Source organism: Pristis pectinata, chromosome 24, assembly GCF_009764475.1.
Source record: "Pristis pectinata isolate sPriPec2 chromosome 24, sPriPec2.1.pri, whole genome shotgun sequence".
NCBI lineage: Eukaryota > Metazoa > Chordata > Chondrichthyes > Rhinopristiformes > Pristidae > Pristis > Pristis pectinata.
In genome coordinates, this window is record NC_067428.1 from 29,751,509 (window position 1) to 29,766,196 (window position 14,688).

Here is a 14,688-nt window from a genome sequence, read left to right on the forward strand (position 1 = left end):
AGTGTTTATGGTGGTGCTAGTTATATAAAATGAATCCCCTGATGATGAATGTAAAGTGCCTGTTAAATGGCAGTACAGGAATGGGATTGAAGGTTTTAGGGTTTTGCAGACCAATCAGCTAATCTTCTTGGAATTGCAATGTCCAACAGGCAGACAGTCATGATTGGGCAACACCAATGAGCAACAGGTAGGCAGCCACCAATGAGCAACACCACAAGGCAACAGGTAGGCAGCCACCAATGAGCAACACCACAAGCCACCAATGAGCAACAGGTAGGCAAACACCAATGAGCAGCAGCTAGGAAGCCACCAATAAGCAACAGGCAAGCAGATACCCAGAGACAATAGCCAGGCAGCAGTGAAGAGTGGAGGCTGTAAGAGTATCTTCTGGAATTTCACCAATACGTATTTGCCGCCTTTAAAGAGATTAAAACCATTGTGGGTTTGCCTATTCCAGGAGTGGCTTTGTGTGGTTTGTGGAAGCAAGAGGGTAGAAGAAGCCTTTCCTTCCCAGGCGATACAACGTTACTGTGGGTTGTGAACATTCTGTTTTTAAAAAAAATTCCTTTTTTATAACCTAAAAGTTGAATTCTCTGACTTTCAGGTAATCAATATGATGATGGCAAAATAGCAAAGGTAAGTACTTATTAATGAGAATTATTCTGTAAGGATCAGCTTATGATTTTGGCCAAGTCTTAATTTAGCAGGTAAAGTTTCCCGACCCACACAGTAGAACAGGAAGGGACGGGGCACCCATCCATCTTTCCTCTCAACACACAACCTTACTGGAGCTGTCAAGAAATAACATCACTGCTGCATAATGCAGCAGTCATTGCTTTTGATGTGTACCTAGCAGCAGTTTGATGTGTAATTTGGAAGGTTCTCTTGCACATTGGGACTTTGGGGATTTTGGCAAGTTATATGCATGGGAGTCAAAGACCCAATAAATGGTTGAACACACTGAACTAACTGATGAGCACTTTATCAAAAGATGCTTAACAAGATATAAGGTATACAAAATTTATGAGGAGCACAAATAGTTGGAAGTTTTTCCTCATAATCTTTTTCCCAGGGTCGAAATAAGTTTATAAGATTATGAGAGGCATAGATAGAGTAGACAGCCGGTAACTTTTTCCCAGGGTCGAAATGTCTAATACTAGAGGGCATGCATTTGAGGTGAGAGGGGGTAAGTTCAAAGGAGATGTGCGGGGCAAGTTTTTTTTTTACACAGAGAGCGGTGGGCGCCTGGAATGTGCTGCTAGGGGTGGTGGTGGAGGCAGATATGATAGAGGTGTTTTAAGATGCTCTTAGATAGGAACATGCATATTCAGAGAATGGAGGGATATGGACATATTGTGTAGGCAGAAGGATCCAGTTTAATTAGGCTTTCATTTACTAGTTTAATTAGTTTGGCACAATATCGTGGGCCGAAGGGTCTGTTCCTGTGCTGTACTGTTCCTTGCTCTACAATAGAGGTGTCTAAAACCAGAGGGCATATATTTAGGGTAAGGGCTAAGAGGACTAGAAGGGATCTGAAGAGGAAATTTTTCACCCACAGGGCGGTTAGAATCTGAAATTGAGATGGTGGGTCTCACAACATTTAAGAAGCATTAGATCAGAGCTTGAGTCACCAGGGCTGGTAAATGGGATTATTAAAGGTGAGTTGATGAGTTGAAGATGGTTGGCATAGACATGGTGGGTCAAGGAACTTCTTTGTGCTGTGTGACTATGACTGTATGGCTGTAATGTATGGGTATTGTAGTACTGGCATTACACTATTGGCCTTACAATCCAGAGATCTGGGCTAATGATGCAAAGGTTCAAAGGAAGCTCGACAAAATGTAATATCATTTACTTGAGGCATGTAGGGAACTAATCCAGTGTGCATCATTTGCCTTTGATGCCCAATGGGTTCAGGTGTGAATAACCCTTTGGTTATTTATCCCCTACATTTCCTCGGACTCCAGATGCAGGGCGAGGATGTGTCTTGTTCATTCACTGCATTCAGGCACAGCCAGCATTCAATGCCTGTCCCGAATTAGTCCTGGACCAGGAATCCTGATGGATCACTTCAGAGAGCAATTAAGAACCCACTTTCTTACCTTCAATCTGGAAACCAGTTCAGCTAAAGGCAGCAGATTTCCTTCCCTAAAGGATAGAACATAGAACACTACAGCACAGTACAGGCCCTTCTGCCCACAATGTTGTGCCAACATTTTATCCTGCTCTAATAGCTACCTAACCCTTCCCTCCCACATAGCTCCCCATTTTTCTATCATTCATGTCTCTATCTAAGTGTCTCTTAAATGTCCCTAATGTACCTGCCCCCACAACCTCTGCCGGCAGTGCATTCCATGCACCCACCACTCTTTGTGTAAAAAAAAAATGTACCCCTGACATCCCCCTTATACCTTCCTCCAATCACCTTAAAATTATATCCCCTCGTGTTAGCCATTGTCGCCCTGGGGAAAAAGTCTCTGACTGTCCACTCGATCTATGCCTCTTATCATCTTGTACAGCTCTTTCAAGTCACCTCTCATTCTCCTCCTCTCCAAAGAGAAAAGCCCTAGCTCACTCTACCTGTCCTTGTTAGATATGCTCTCCAATCCAGGCAACATCCTGGTAAATCTCCTCTGCACCCTCTCTCAAGCTTCCACATCCTTCTTATAATAAGGCGACCAGATGTTTGGTTGAATTTTCTGCTGGTTTATCCAGTAACTCCTGATCCTATCTGTTTAGAAATTGTGGAATGTATTTAGTTAACTGAATTTAATTGTCTTGGCTGCTATGATGTGATTTGAGATGATGCTGTTGAATCATTGATCTGGGTTTCTGGATTGCAAGTCCAATAACATAACCCCAATACTGCCACCCACATACATCAAGCGAATGGGAAAGGCTGTGTGTGTGGAACATCTGACAAAGCCAAGGAGCACTGGTCAACTCCACAACAAACCTCTGCATGGCCTGAGATGGGCAGAAGTTTCATCGTGGTGAAGGAGAAGTGAAATGTCTCCCAGGATCTCAGCCATTTCACATCTGAAGACCAAGAGAGGAATTATTTTCTATGCCTTTGGACGTCTGTAAGTGGGGACGATCAGGGTCCCGAAATGAACGTTTTATTTCCAAAATTGGTATACTTACCAATTACCAATAAGCTTTTTTTTTCGAAGCTAGCACAACTGGGACATCAATACCCTCAACATTTTCCAAAGCAGCTTTTGCTCCCACTCTCCTGTAACCCAGCCACAAGATGCCCAAAGTTGATGCATGTCTCCTATTAAATTGGTTGACCTCATCTTGAACTCAGAGGCTTTAGTGAATAGGATAAGGGTTGATGGGGGGTGGTTGGGGGAAGTTTGGGGGTAAGCTTCGAGAATTTTCAGTACATTGGATGCAACCCATTATAACTCATTAAAGACAAAGTTAGGCTGAATTGTTAAAAATCATTGTATGTTATTAAAATTCATGTTGAAAGTCAAACAACTTTCAACACAAAATACGGCAGATTCTGTAAACCTGGAACAGCAATAGAAAATGCCAGAAGTCCTAAGGAGATCGGGTGGCATCTGAGGAGAGTGAAAAGAGTTCGTGCTTCAGATCAATGATTCAACATCAGAACAAATCTGATGAACTTTGAAGTTTAACTCTCTCCACAGATGGTGCCTCATTTGTTTGGTGTTTCCAGAATTTTCCGTCCATGTTATTTAAGTGTGAAAGTTTCTGAATTTGAATTCAAATTCACTGATTGAATTTATCAATTGCCGTCATCTTCTGGCCTAGATTTGCACAGTGCACAATAGAACTGTCAGAAGCTGAATTCCGTTTGTTCTACATACTATGGATTGGTGGGATCTCAATGCTCACAGAAAGTACTTAGAATCATAGATCACGGAACCAGGCCCTTGGGCCCAAATCATCCATGCTGACCGAGGTGCCCATCTAAGCTAGTCCCATTTACCCACGTTTGACCCATATCCCTCTAAACCTTTCCCATCCATGTACCTGTCCAAGTGTCTTATAAATGTTGTTGTACCTGCCTCAACCACTTTCTCTGGCAGCTTGCTTCGTACACGGACCACTGTTCAGCAGTCAACTGTGCAGCGGTCTCTCTGTCTGATGCAGAATGTCAATGGGTCTTTTTCAGATGGTTGACCTGAGCTGGAACACATTTGCAGATGGAAGGCTGAAGTTCTATGACTGGTCACTTTTGGAACTGATCCGGTCAGGGGACAACCCAGGAGTCCATGAATTCTTTAAATTGCTGGCCCTTTGTCACACAGTAATGGTGGAAGAGAAACAGGGTGAGTGTTGCGTACCTCCATTTAGCAGGTATTCAGTTACTTCAACTTTTGTGCGGAATGTGGTCAGATGCTTCAAAAACTGGTTGTCCTATCACACATGACTCATAAAGATAGACCTGTATTCTTTGAAGTTTAGGAGAATGAAGGCTGATCTTATTGAAACATATAAGATAAGATATCTTTACTAGTCACATGTACATCGAAACACACAGTGAAATGAATCTTTTGCATTGAGTGTTCTGCGGGCAGCCCGCAAGTGTCACCACGTTTCTGGCGCCAACATAGCATGCCCACAACTTCCTAACCCGTACGTCTTTGGAATTTGAGAGGAAGCCAGAGCACCCGGAGGAAACCCATGCAGATATGGGGAGAACGTAGAGATCCTTACAGACAGTGGCCGGAATGGAACCCGGGTCACTGACGCTGCAGTAGCGTTACGCTAACCACTGCACTACCGTGCGGATATATAAGGGGACATGGCAGGGTAGATGTTAACACGTTCCCACTAGGGACAATCTTGAGCAAAGATACAAAATAACAGGACAGTCATTTAAAACTGAAGTGCCCAGGAATTTCTTCCTACAAAGGATGGTGAAACTCTGGAATTCTCTGTCCTCGAATGTGGTGGAGACTGGATCAGTGGAGGTACTTAAAGAGGAAGTAGATACATTTTTGAAAGATTGGGAGGGTGATGGGGAACTATTACAGAAGAGGAGGTAGTGTAGCGGTTAGTGTAACACTGTACAGTGCCAGCGACCCGGGTTCAATTCCGGCCACTGTCTGTAAGGAATTTGTATGTTCTCCCCGTGTCTGCGTGGGTTTCCTCCGGGTGCTCCGGTTTCCACCCACATTCCAAAGATGTAGGGGTTGGGAAGTTGTGGGCATGCTATGTTGGCGCTGGAAGCGTGGCGACACTTGCGGGCTGCCCCCAAAACACCACAAGAAAGATGCATTTCACTGTGTGTTTCGATGTACATATGACTAATAAAGATATCTTATGAGGCCTGGGTCAGATCAGCCCTGGTCATGTTGAATGACAGCACAGGCTTGAGGTGCCGATTGGTGTACTCCTGCTCTTATTTAATCGTGTTCGTCAATAATAATTAGAACATAGAGCACTACTGCACAGTACAGCCCCTTCGGCCCACAATGTTGTGCCAACATTTTATACTGCTCTAATATCTATCTAACCCTTCCCTCGCACATAGCTCTCCATTTTTCTATCACTCGTGTCTATCTAAGAGTCTCTTAAATGTCCCTAATGTATCTGCCTCCACCACCTCTGCCAGCAGTGGGTTCCACGCACCCACCACTCTCTGTGTAAAAAAAAAAAGCTTACCCCTGATATCCCCCTTATACCTTCCTCCAATCACCTTAAAATTATGTCCCTTCGTGATAGCCACAATAATAATTCACTTGTTCTCGTTTTCCAATTAACCTGCCAACCTGCATGTCTTGGGGATGTGGGAGAAATCCAGGAGACCAGCGGGAAACCCACGCAGTCACAGGGAGAACGTGCAAACTCCACACAGACAGCACCCGAGCTCGGTATTGAACCCGGGTCGCAGATGAGCCATTGCTCCTCACACTTGACCAGACCAAATAAGGGCAGCAGTTCTCTTCCCCTGAAGGATAATTGCGAACCAGATGTTTTTTTTTGTGATAGCCCAATAGTTTCATGGTTACCATTACTGACAGCAGATTTTGTTTAAAAGTTTGGGGTTTTATTTAATTACTTGAATTTCAATTGTTCAGCTGCTGTTGTAAGATTCAAACACACATCTCTGGAGCAATGGTTCAGACCTCTGGCTGCTTGTCCAGTAACTTTACCACTACCCTCTGCATGTCACAAAAGGGAGGGAACTTCAGCATTAAAAATCCATTGATGCTCTGAATACTGAATAGCGGTTTGGTCAACTAAAGTTTGCAAACTCGTGAAAAGTTACGGCGATATGTTTTGTGTAAAAGGGAGAGCATTACAAATGCACAAAGCAAGCACAGAGGCTTAATTGTAGGGATCTGATCAGCACAGAGTGGGTGCATTTCAGCCTAAGGAATGCAACTTCGCATCTAGAGACTGTTAAATTGGTTTAATACTGTCACATGTATTGAGGTATACTTTGTTTTGCATGCCATCCATACAGATCACTTCATTACAACAGTGCATTGAGGTAGTACAAGGGAAACCAATAGCAGAATGCAGAATAAAGTATTGCAATTACAGAGAAAGTGCAGTGCAGGCAGACAATAAGTGCAAAGTCACAATGAGGTAGATTGTGAGGTCAAGAGTCCATCTTATCGTACAAGGGAACTGTTCAATAGTCTTATAACAGCGGGATAGAAGCTGTCCTCAAGCCTGGTGGTCAGGCTTTTATGTCTTCTGCCCAATGGGAGGGGGGAGAAGAGAGAAGGTCTGGGGTGGGTGGGGTCTTCGATTATGTTGGCTGCGTTACCGAGCCAGAAAGAAGTGTAGAAAGAATCCGTGGAGGGGAGGCTGGTTTCTGTGATGTGCTGAGCTGTGTCCACAACGCTCTGCAGTTTCTTGTGGTCTCGGGCAGAGCAATTGCCATATCAAGCCGTGATGCATCTGGATAGGATGCTTTCTATGGTGCATCGATAAAAATAGGAGTACATTTATTAAAATCGACCTTCACAACTCTGCTTTGAGTGTGTGCATTCCCAAACAGCCACTGTTTCAGATAAGCTGTTAAGAATCTGTGGACAGACAGAAATGGCTCTATACAAATGCAAGTCATTGTCTATGTACAATGGTTTAGGCCAACTTATTCGTGTACCAGAGAGCTGCCGAACAGACATAGCTTGCTCAATGGGGACTCAGAAAGCCCATCCAGCATTTTTTCCCACACTATTCCAGGCAAGATTTAACATTTGATCCCTTTTCTATTCCTTTCTTCAAGGTCAGCTCACGTACCAGGCTGCTTCTCCAGATGAAGAGGCTCTGGTAACTGCAGCAAGAAACTTCGGCTTTGCATTTCTGTCTCGCACACAGGATACCATAACCATCAGCGAGCTGGGAGTGCAGAGGACATACACAGTGCTGGCCATCTTAGACTTCAGCAGCAGTCGCAAGAGAATGTCTGTCCTCTGTAAGTGACCCAAAAATACACTTGGGCTGAAAAAGTCCAATGTTCTTCTTCTGTGTGGTGGAACTTTATTAGTTCAAGTTGTCAAATGCCATTTTTTCTTACGACGTAGAAGGAGCTGTTTTGGCCCGTTGAGTCTATGCTAGCTCACAGGGATTTTCCCTGTAACCTATTCTCCCCACATAGAACATGGAACGTTATAGCACAGTACAGGCCCTTCAGCCCACGATGTTGTGCCAACATTTTATCCTGCTCTGATATCTTTCTAACCCTTCCCTCCCACATAACCCTCTATTTCTCTATCATTCATGTGGTTCTCTGAGAGCCTCTTAAATGTCCCTAATGTATCTGCCTCCACCACCTCTGCAGGCAGTGCCTTCCATGCACCCACAACTCTCTGTGTGTTTAAAAACAAACTTACCCCTGACATCCCTCTTACATCTTCCTCCAATCACCTTAAAATTATGTCCCCTCATGTTAGCCATTTTCACCCTGAGACAAGTCTCTAACTGTCCACTCGATCTATGCCTCTTATCATCTTGTGCACCTCTATCAAGTCACCTCTCATCCTCCTTCTCTCCAAAGAGAAAAGCTCTAGCTCATATTCCCATCATCTTTCCCCAGATTCTACCACACACCTACACACTAGGAGCATAATCAAAGACCCCACCAACCCAGGTCATTCTCTCTTCTCTCCTCTTCCATCAGGTAGAAGATACAGGAGCCTGAGGGCACGTACCGCCAGGCTCAAGGATAGCTTCTACCCCACTGTGATAAGACTATTGAACAGTTCCCTTATACGATGAGATGGACTCCGACCTCACGATCTACCTTGTGACCTTGCACCTTATTGTCTACCTGCACTGCACTTTCTCTGTAGCTGTGACACTTTACTCTGTACTGTTATTGTTTTTACCTGTACTACCTCAATGCACTCTGTACTAACTCAATGTAACTGCACTGTGTAATGAATTGACCTGTACGATCAGTATGCAAGACAAGTTTTTCACTGTACCTCGGTACAAATGACAATAATAAACCAATACCAATTAACCTACCAACCCGCATGTCTTTGGGATGTGGGTGGAAACTGGAGTACTTGGGGGAAACCCAAACAGTCACAGGAAGAATGAGATTCAGATTCAGATTAGATTATTGTCATATACACCAGGGTGCAATGAAATTCCTTGCATGCATGAAGCTCACAGAGTAAACAGTATACATGGTACTAATAAATCAACAACAAATGCAGTGATGAGCACAAAATAACAGAGTGGTGCAAAGATCCTAGGGCAATCTGAAGTAGTGCAAAAATGCATGCAAAAGTGACGATAGTGGAATAACTGGGAGAGGTAGAGTTAAGAGACTGAAAACATGGCAGCACCACTAGGAAGGGGATATGAGAGGTGATTAGTTCAGAGGTCTGATAGCAGTAGGGAAGAAGCTGTTAAGTCTGCAAACCCCACACAGACAGCATCAAAAGTCAGGATTGAACCCGGGTCACTGGAGTTGTGAGGAAGCACCTCTACTAGCTGTGCCAGTCTGTTGTCCCTCCTGAATTCTTATTGCCTTGTGCCTGAGAGCACAGGATGGAGACTTGTTTTCCCCCATTCCACTCCCAATCCCACTACTTCATAACAAAGCTTCCCTATCAGAATGAACCGTCTGCTTGCTCTGCAACATTAGCAGGCATGGTAGCATAGTGGTTAGCATAGTGCTTTACAGCGCCAGAGACCCAGGTTCAAATCCGGCCACTGTCTGTAAGGAGTTTGTACGTTCTCCCCATGTCTGTGTGGGTTTCCTCCGGGTGCTCCAGTTTCCTCCCACATTCCAAAGACGTACAGGTTAGGAAGTTATGGGCATGCTATGTTGGCGCCGGAAGCGTGGTGACACTTGCGGTCTGCCCCCCAAAATCACTACGCAAAAGATGTATTTCACTGTGTGTTTCAATGTACATGTGACTAATAAAGATCTTACCTGCAACTTCCAGTTGGAAACATTCAAAGGCAAATGGTGGATACAGTTTATGTTATACTTTGTCTTGGGATGGCATGGGCAGGTTTCTGTGATGTCTGTAAGGAGTTTGTACGTTCTCCCAGTGTCTGCGTGAGTTTCCTCCGGGTGCTCCAGTTTCCTCCCACATTCCAAAGACGTACGGGTTAGGAAGTCATGGGCATGTTATGTCGGCACCGGAAGTGTGGCGACACTTGCGGGCTGCCCCCAGAACACTCTGCGCAAAAGACTCATTTCACTGTGGGTTTCGATGTACGTGTGACCGAAAAAGAAATCTTATCTCAAAAGACTGCAGATGCTGGAATCTGGAGCAAAAAATAAACTGCTGGAGGAACCCCCATCCTGAGGCAGGGTCCCGACCCGAAACGTTGACAATTCCTTTCCTCCACTGACAGGTGCTTCTCAACCCACTGAGTTCCTCCAGCGGTTTGTTTTTTTGCCTTGGTAACTTGGTGGCTTGTTTGGGCTGCTTTAGAGGTCACTGACTACCACATGTAGATCTGGAAAGGTAAGGGTAGCCAGTACACTTCCCTGAAGAATGTTACTGTACCAGAAGGATCACCATGATAATCCAGCAGTTTTCATTATCTATAAATTACCAGTTTACTGTCCCTTAAAAAAAAATTGATTTCATGCCTATTTTGCACATACACAACTGGTACATGACCAACGTTACAAGTGAAAAGCGCACACACACGCACGCACACGCACACACACATGCACACCCCCAGAGGCACACATGCTCCCCCTGAATTAAATTGGTTTGTTATTGTCACATGTACCGAGATACAGTTTTGTTTTGCATGCCATCCATACAGACATCATTACAACAGTGTATTGAGGTAGTACAAGGGAAAACAGTAACAGTATGCAGAATAAAGTGTTACAGTTACAGAGAAAGTGCAGTGCAGGCAGACAATAAGGTGCAAGGTCATAACAAAGTAGATTGTGAGGTCAAGATTCCATCTTATTGTACTAGGGAACCGTTCAATAATCTTATAACAGTGGGCTAGAAGCTGTCCTTGAGCCTGGTGGTAGGTGCTTTCAGGCTTTTGTATCTTCTGCATGAGGGGAAGGGGGAGAAGGAAGAAGGTAAAGGCTGAATTATAGGCACCAAGGGACAATGTCTGAATGTTTTGTGGATGCAGCAATGGGCCTTGATGTCTGCTTCAGGACCTCTTCCAAAAATTGATCTGTCTTTAGTGCTCTTTAACGTTGAGGTATATAAAATTAATGGCAGATAAAATCATTGTAAAACAGGATTGAATTGTATCTGCTGCCTTGTTTATTTATACTCAATTCAACACAAAGCTTTTCCCTCCTATATATTGGGCTTCCCCTTTTCCTACCTTCATTCCTGAAGAATGGTCCTGACCCGAAACGTTGACCGCCTGCTTTTCTCCACGGATGCTGCCTGGCCTGCTGAGTTCCTCCAGCATCGTCGTGTTTTTCATTAGATTCCAGCATCTGCAGTCCTTTGTCTCTCAACACAAAGCCAAACAGGTCCCCGGCCCTTTCCCCCCTTCCCCCCTCCCCCTCCCCCTTTTCCCCTTTCCCCCCTCCCCCTTCCCCCCTCCCCCTTCCCCTTCCCCTCCTCCCCTCCCCCCTTTCCTCCTCCTCCCCCTCCCCCTTTCCCCCCTTTCCCCCCTTTCCCCCTCCCCCCACTTTCCCCCCTCCCACCATCCTCTCCTCCCCCTTCCCACTCCCCTCCCCCCAATTCCCCACCCATCCCTTCTCCCCCATCCCCCACTCCCCCCACTCTCCCCCACCATCCCTGACTACCCCCCCCATCCCTCTTCCCCCCCCCCCCCCCCCGCCATCTGCCCGTCACCCACACGCTCCTCCCACTGGTTCCCCTCCCCACCTCCCTCCCTTTACTCCAGGCTCCACCGTCCTCTCCTATCAGATTCCATCATCTTCGGCCCTTTGTCACTTCCACCCATCACCTCCCAGCTTCTGACATCAATCCTGCCCTCATCTGCCTATCACCCTCCTCACCTGGATCCACCCATCACCTGCCAGCTCCTGCCCCACCCCTTCCTCCCACCTCTTTATACTGACCATCTCCCCTCTTTCCTCCCAATCCCGATGAAGGGTCTCGACCCCAAACGTCATCTGTCCATTTCCCTCCGTAGATGCTGCCTGACCCGCTGAGCTTTGCGTTGCTAAACAGGTCCTGATTTATAGAGTTTATCCTCGTAGCACATCTTGCGGGTTTGAAGCCAGCTTTGAAATTTATACTGTCCCGTTGAAATTTCCATCCTATTTCCTTCCCCCCCCCCCAACTTCCACCCACCCGTCGTCCCTCCCTTATCACCTTCTGCTTCTGAGTCCATCGTCCCCCCTCCCCCCTCCCCCACCTGACTTCACCTGCCCATCATCCCCTGGTTCCACCTATCACCTCCCAGCCTCTGTCTCGCCCCTCCCTCTCACCTCCACATTCTGGCTATCTTCGCTCTACTCTCTCTGTCCTGAGGCAGGGTCCCAAACTGAAACGTCGATCATCCCTCTGCCTCCACAGATGCTGCCTGACCCGCTGAGTTCCTCGAGCAGTTTGATTTTTGCTCCAGATTCCAGCATCTGCGTCCTCTTGTGTCTCTCTTTGAAATTCATTTTCCCTATTTCCTGGAAGTCTGCTGGAAGCAGCAAATCAGCAAATAATTTAACGACAAAGTCAAGCTGTGACTGTTATGGATTATGGTACAATCCCAGTAATAGTGGAAGTCAAAGTCAAGTTTATTGTCATACTGCACGGGTGCAATGAAAAACTTACTTGCAGCAGCATCACAGGCACATAGCATCAGATACACAACATCCACAAGGAAAAAATCATAAATTAAGCATAAATTATACAAAAATTTACAAAAAGGAACACGATTAGAACAAAAAAACTCCATTGTAGGGCAAAATGGTCATAATGTTGCTGTACTGAGGTAGTGATTAGGGTTGTGCCGGTTGGTTCAAGAACCGAATGATTGAAGGGAAGTAGCTGTTCCTGGACCCGGTGGTGTGAGACTTCAGGCTTCTGTACCTCCTGCCCGATGGTAGCTGCGAGAAGGTGGCATGGCCTGGATGGTGGGAGTCTTTGAAGATAAATGTTACCTTCTTGAGGTAGCACCTCCTGTAGATACTACTGATGGCGGGGAGGGATGTGCCTTCTTGAGGTAGCACCTCCTGTAGATACTACTGATGGCGGGGAGGGATGTGCCAGTGATACATTGGGATGATGTTGCTTAAGATTTCCTCTGTCATTTTTGTTGCCCTGAGCCCAATCTCAGAAGTTGTGAATTCTTTGAAAAAGAAAAAAAGCTGATGGAAGAGTCCAAAAGGAGTGTTTCCTCTTCTCTGAATGTTTATCTTTTGATCCTGCAGTGAAAGATTCAGAAGGGAAGATTAAACTGTACTCCAAAGGAGCAGACGCTGTGATATACGAGAGGCTTCACCCCGACTGTCCTCACAAGGAGAGCACTCAGATGGCACTCGATGTAAGGAATGTGTTTGTTTCCGTGATTACTTGGACTAACTGACCTCCTGAGGGTGGGCTCTGTTGTCAATTCAAAAAATTTAGCCATTTTTGAGTATGCATGGAGATTATGAGAGGTGGGGTATTTTCTTCTTTTTATTTTAATATTGATCAGTTTTTCACACTTTAATTTCAATAACCTTCAGTTTTGTAAATGTTAAGTTGATGAAACCTCTTTGGATCCTGCGTAGAGGGAATTGGGGATCCCTCTGTATTGAGCTGACAAATTAATTTGATATTTCCTGTGGTACACATGTGCCTGCTCTTTCCAGATCAAGAAGGCTCTTGTGAGTGGAATATGCATAAGGCACTAGCCAAAAGTACCCTTGACCTAAAGTGACCTAGAGAAGCAAAGGACTGCAGATGCTGGAACCTAGATGAAAAACACGATGATGCTGGAGGAACTCAGCAGGCTGTGGAGAAAAGCAGGCGGTCAACGTTTCGGGTCAGGACCCTTCTTCAGGACTGAAGAGAGGAAAAGGGGAAACCCAGTATATAGGAGGGAAAAGCAGGGCAGTGATAGGTGGACAAAAGAGGGGAGGCGGGGTGGGCACAGGGTGGTGATAGGTAGATGCAGGTAAGAAATAGTGATGGGCAGGTGCGGGGAGAAGGAGGGGAGAGCAGATCCACCGGGGGATGGGTCAAAGGTAAGGAGGGAAAAAGGTGGGATAGAAAAAAGAGGCTAGGAAAAGGAAGAATAGAGGCATGGTTGGAGTTGGGGGCTCTTGAGGGGATTACTTAAAATGGGAGAATTCAATGTTCATACCATTAGGCTGCAAGGTTCCAAGACGGAAAATGAGGTGCTGTTCCTCCAGTTTGCGCTTGGAATTCTCCTGGCAGTGGAGGAGGCCGAGGACTGACATATCAGTGATAGTGTGGGAGGGCCTAAAGTGACCTCTTTCCTGTGATTTTTTTTTTCTTATGTCGCAGATACCACATAAAAATGCACTGTTTAAAAGTAAGGATTGCCTATTTGATACTGAGATGAGGCAAAATAGTGTCTCTGGTGTTCACGAGTCCTTGGAACCTCAAAAGGCAGTGGAAGCAGAGTCTGGATATCTTTAAGGCAGTGGTAGGTAGATTTTTGATAAGCGAGGAGGTGAAAAGTTACTGACGGCAGACAGGAACGTGGAGTTCAGATCAACCAAAGTTTCATTAAGAAGTGGGGCAGGCTCGAAGGACAGGGTGGCTTACTCCTCCTCCTATGGCTGGTCTAGTTAGTAGACCTGCTGCCTCACAGTTCCAGTGATCCTGATTCAATCCTGACCTTGGGTGCTGTTGGTGTGGAGTTTGCATGTTCTCCCTGTGACGGCGTGAGGTTCTCCCATGTGCTCTGGTCTTCTCCCACATCCCAAAGACATTACACCATAAGATATAGGAGCAGAATTGGACCATTGGGCCCATTGAGTCTGCTCCGCCATTCGATCATGTCTGATTTTTATTTTCTTCAAATCCATTCTTCCCATAACCCTTAACCCCCTTGCCGATCAAGAAGCTATCGATCTCTAACGACTTCAGGACTAATGAAGGCTCTCGACCGTTCACCTCCCTCCACAGATGCTGCCTGACCTGTTGAGTTCCTTCAGCATTTTGTGTGTTGCTCCAATTATTATTGTGATTTGTTCCCCTTTTAACGGCGCAAAAGCTCGACCTGTGCGTTTTACAGCGGGCAGCCATGTTTGAGGCCATGTTATCGGACACTGACCCATGGGAAGTTGGTCAGTGCTTTTAAAGGGATCTCTCC

At 45.7% G+C, this 14,688-nt stretch overlaps 1 protein-coding gene across 3 annotated transcripts in view; it reads left to right on the forward strand.

Moving 5' to 3' along the window:
- LOC127582454 (phospholipid-transporting ATPase IC-like) overlaps positions 1–14,688 on the forward strand; it is a 114,923-nt gene that overhangs the window by 55,709 nt on the left and 44,526 nt on the right. For all 3 annotated transcript variants that reach the window (XM_052037718.1, XM_052037719.1, XM_052037720.1), the window contains 4 exons: positions 605–636; positions 4,148–4,304; positions 7,223–7,411; positions 12,794–12,906. In XM_052037718.1, the coding sequence (XP_051893678.1) occupies positions 605–636; positions 4,148–4,304; positions 7,223–7,411; positions 12,794–12,906 (491 nt within the window). The remainder of the gene's footprint in view (positions 1–604; positions 637–4,147; positions 4,305–7,222; positions 7,412–12,793; positions 12,907–14,688) is intronic.